Genomic DNA, 1,646 nt, shown 5'->3' with positions numbered 1-1,646 from the left:
CAGAATACAGAGAGGAACCAGTATTTTTCCGACATTCTTGTTCAATTTAAGTAAAAGACATAAGACATCGTTTCCTACATCAAGATCAGATCCGGTAATAGAAAAAAAAAAACATTAGTGATCCGATCTGAAGATTCCACAGGACCTACTAAATCATTGAATTAAAAGTAAAGATTCTAACTGAAAACATTCGATCTTGATTCTTTGAACATTAGAAAAAAGATTTGATCTGTACGTACCTGCGTAGACGGAAGTGACATAGATGAGCTTTTCACGAGGACCAGACATGGCATCGAGAGGCGTGGCGTAACCAGGACCACCGTACTTGCAACATTCTTTGCCTCCGCCGTTGCTCACCGGAGCCACCACTTCAGTTTCCGTCGCCATATCTCTCTCTCTCTCTCTCTCTGTGAAGTCAAATCTTGAATTGTATTATAGCAGGGGACAGTGGTTATGCTACACGTCTCTTAACGTGCCTTTTTTTTAGTGTAACGCCAACACACGGGAAGCTTTTGGACGTATGCGAGTGAACGTTCTCTATATAATGACTCACCCTAATCCACGTAATTCATGTTAGGCATGTGAAGGAGAAACGATATTCAATTAAAAAATCAGATTACTGCAAAATTAGTAAGTTGAATTATTGTATAGTGATGTATTTATAATTAATTAAAATACGTCTCCATGCAACAAACANACATCCACCGTCGCCAAATAATCCGGTTTCTCTATTCCAGTTCCTTTTAAAAAAAAAACCCNTAAGAGACACAAGGAGCCTAACTTAAGTGTACAAACAAGTATTTTATCTGGATCATCTAATGACCTCTTCTTACTCCCTTTTTTATTCAACTTTTACATAACACACAACAACCAATAAAACTCATTTTAAACTTCACACACATAAGTCACTCTTTAAACATCCCCAATTCAAATCCAGATATCTGAGGTGCAGTCTCCACCTGGATATCTCATCTCATGGGCAAGCGCAGGACCGTCTGGTTCATCACCAAAGTCTACAAACAAGTCAGGGTTTAAGGTGAGACCACCTTTGTCTGTATCAACATCAATTTGAATTATGTGTGAGCCTTTCTCCATGATTTCCGGGTAAAACTGACGATCCCATGCGCTGAACAGCGAGTTTGTTGCATACAAACGTTTCCCATCAAGGCTCAGCTGGATCATTTGAGGTCCTCCGCGTAGAGAGTTACCCTGACATCCACCAAAACAGAGCTTCTATGTTATGCAAAATGTGAAACTTAATTAAATCCTCAAAAGATTAAAATTTCTGGCACAAACCTTGATCTGAGGAACATCAATTTGATAAGTGTTACCGTCTTCTCCAACCACCTTAACAGGACTGCCCTTTTTTAGTAACCCTCCGACCCAAATTTGTCCTGTTAAGACAGGGTTCTTAGGGTCCTCGATGTTGTACTGACGAACGTCTCCATGGAGCCAGTTCACAAAGTAGAGAAATCGGTCATCTAGGGAGATCAAGAAGTCGGTGATAAGCCCAGGCATCTCTGCAAGAATCCAGTTTTCTACTTTCAGGGGTTTAACTGATATAACCACCTAAAACAAGTTTGCTGGTTAGTCATAGATTTGTAAGAACCAAAAAAAAAAAAAAAAAAAAAAGATTCAGAAACTAC

General features: G+C 39.4%; 1 protein-coding gene across 1 annotated transcript in view; it reads right to left on the bottom strand.

Annotated features, from left to right (window-relative positions):
- The window catches only part of LOC104732273 (selenium-binding protein 2), a 7,409-nt gene continuing 6,544 nt past the window's right edge, over positions 782–1,646 (bottom strand). The window contains exons 6-7 of the mRNA XM_019233923.1: positions 1,297–1,569; positions 782–1,209 (exon numbers count right to left, since the gene is read on the bottom strand). Of these exons, the coding sequence (XP_019089468.1) occupies positions 928–1,209; positions 1,297–1,569 (555 nt within the window). The 3' untranslated portion in view covers positions 782–927. The remainder of the gene's footprint in view (positions 1,210–1,296; positions 1,570–1,646) is intronic.

Source organism: Camelina sativa, chromosome 12 (assembly GCF_000633955.1).
Source record: "Camelina sativa cultivar DH55 chromosome 12, Cs, whole genome shotgun sequence".
Classification (NCBI taxonomy): Eukaryota; Viridiplantae; Streptophyta; class Magnoliopsida; order Brassicales; family Brassicaceae; genus Camelina; species Camelina sativa.
Note: the sequence above shows the minus strand (reverse complement) of the source record. Positions and strands in the feature narration are given on the sequence as shown.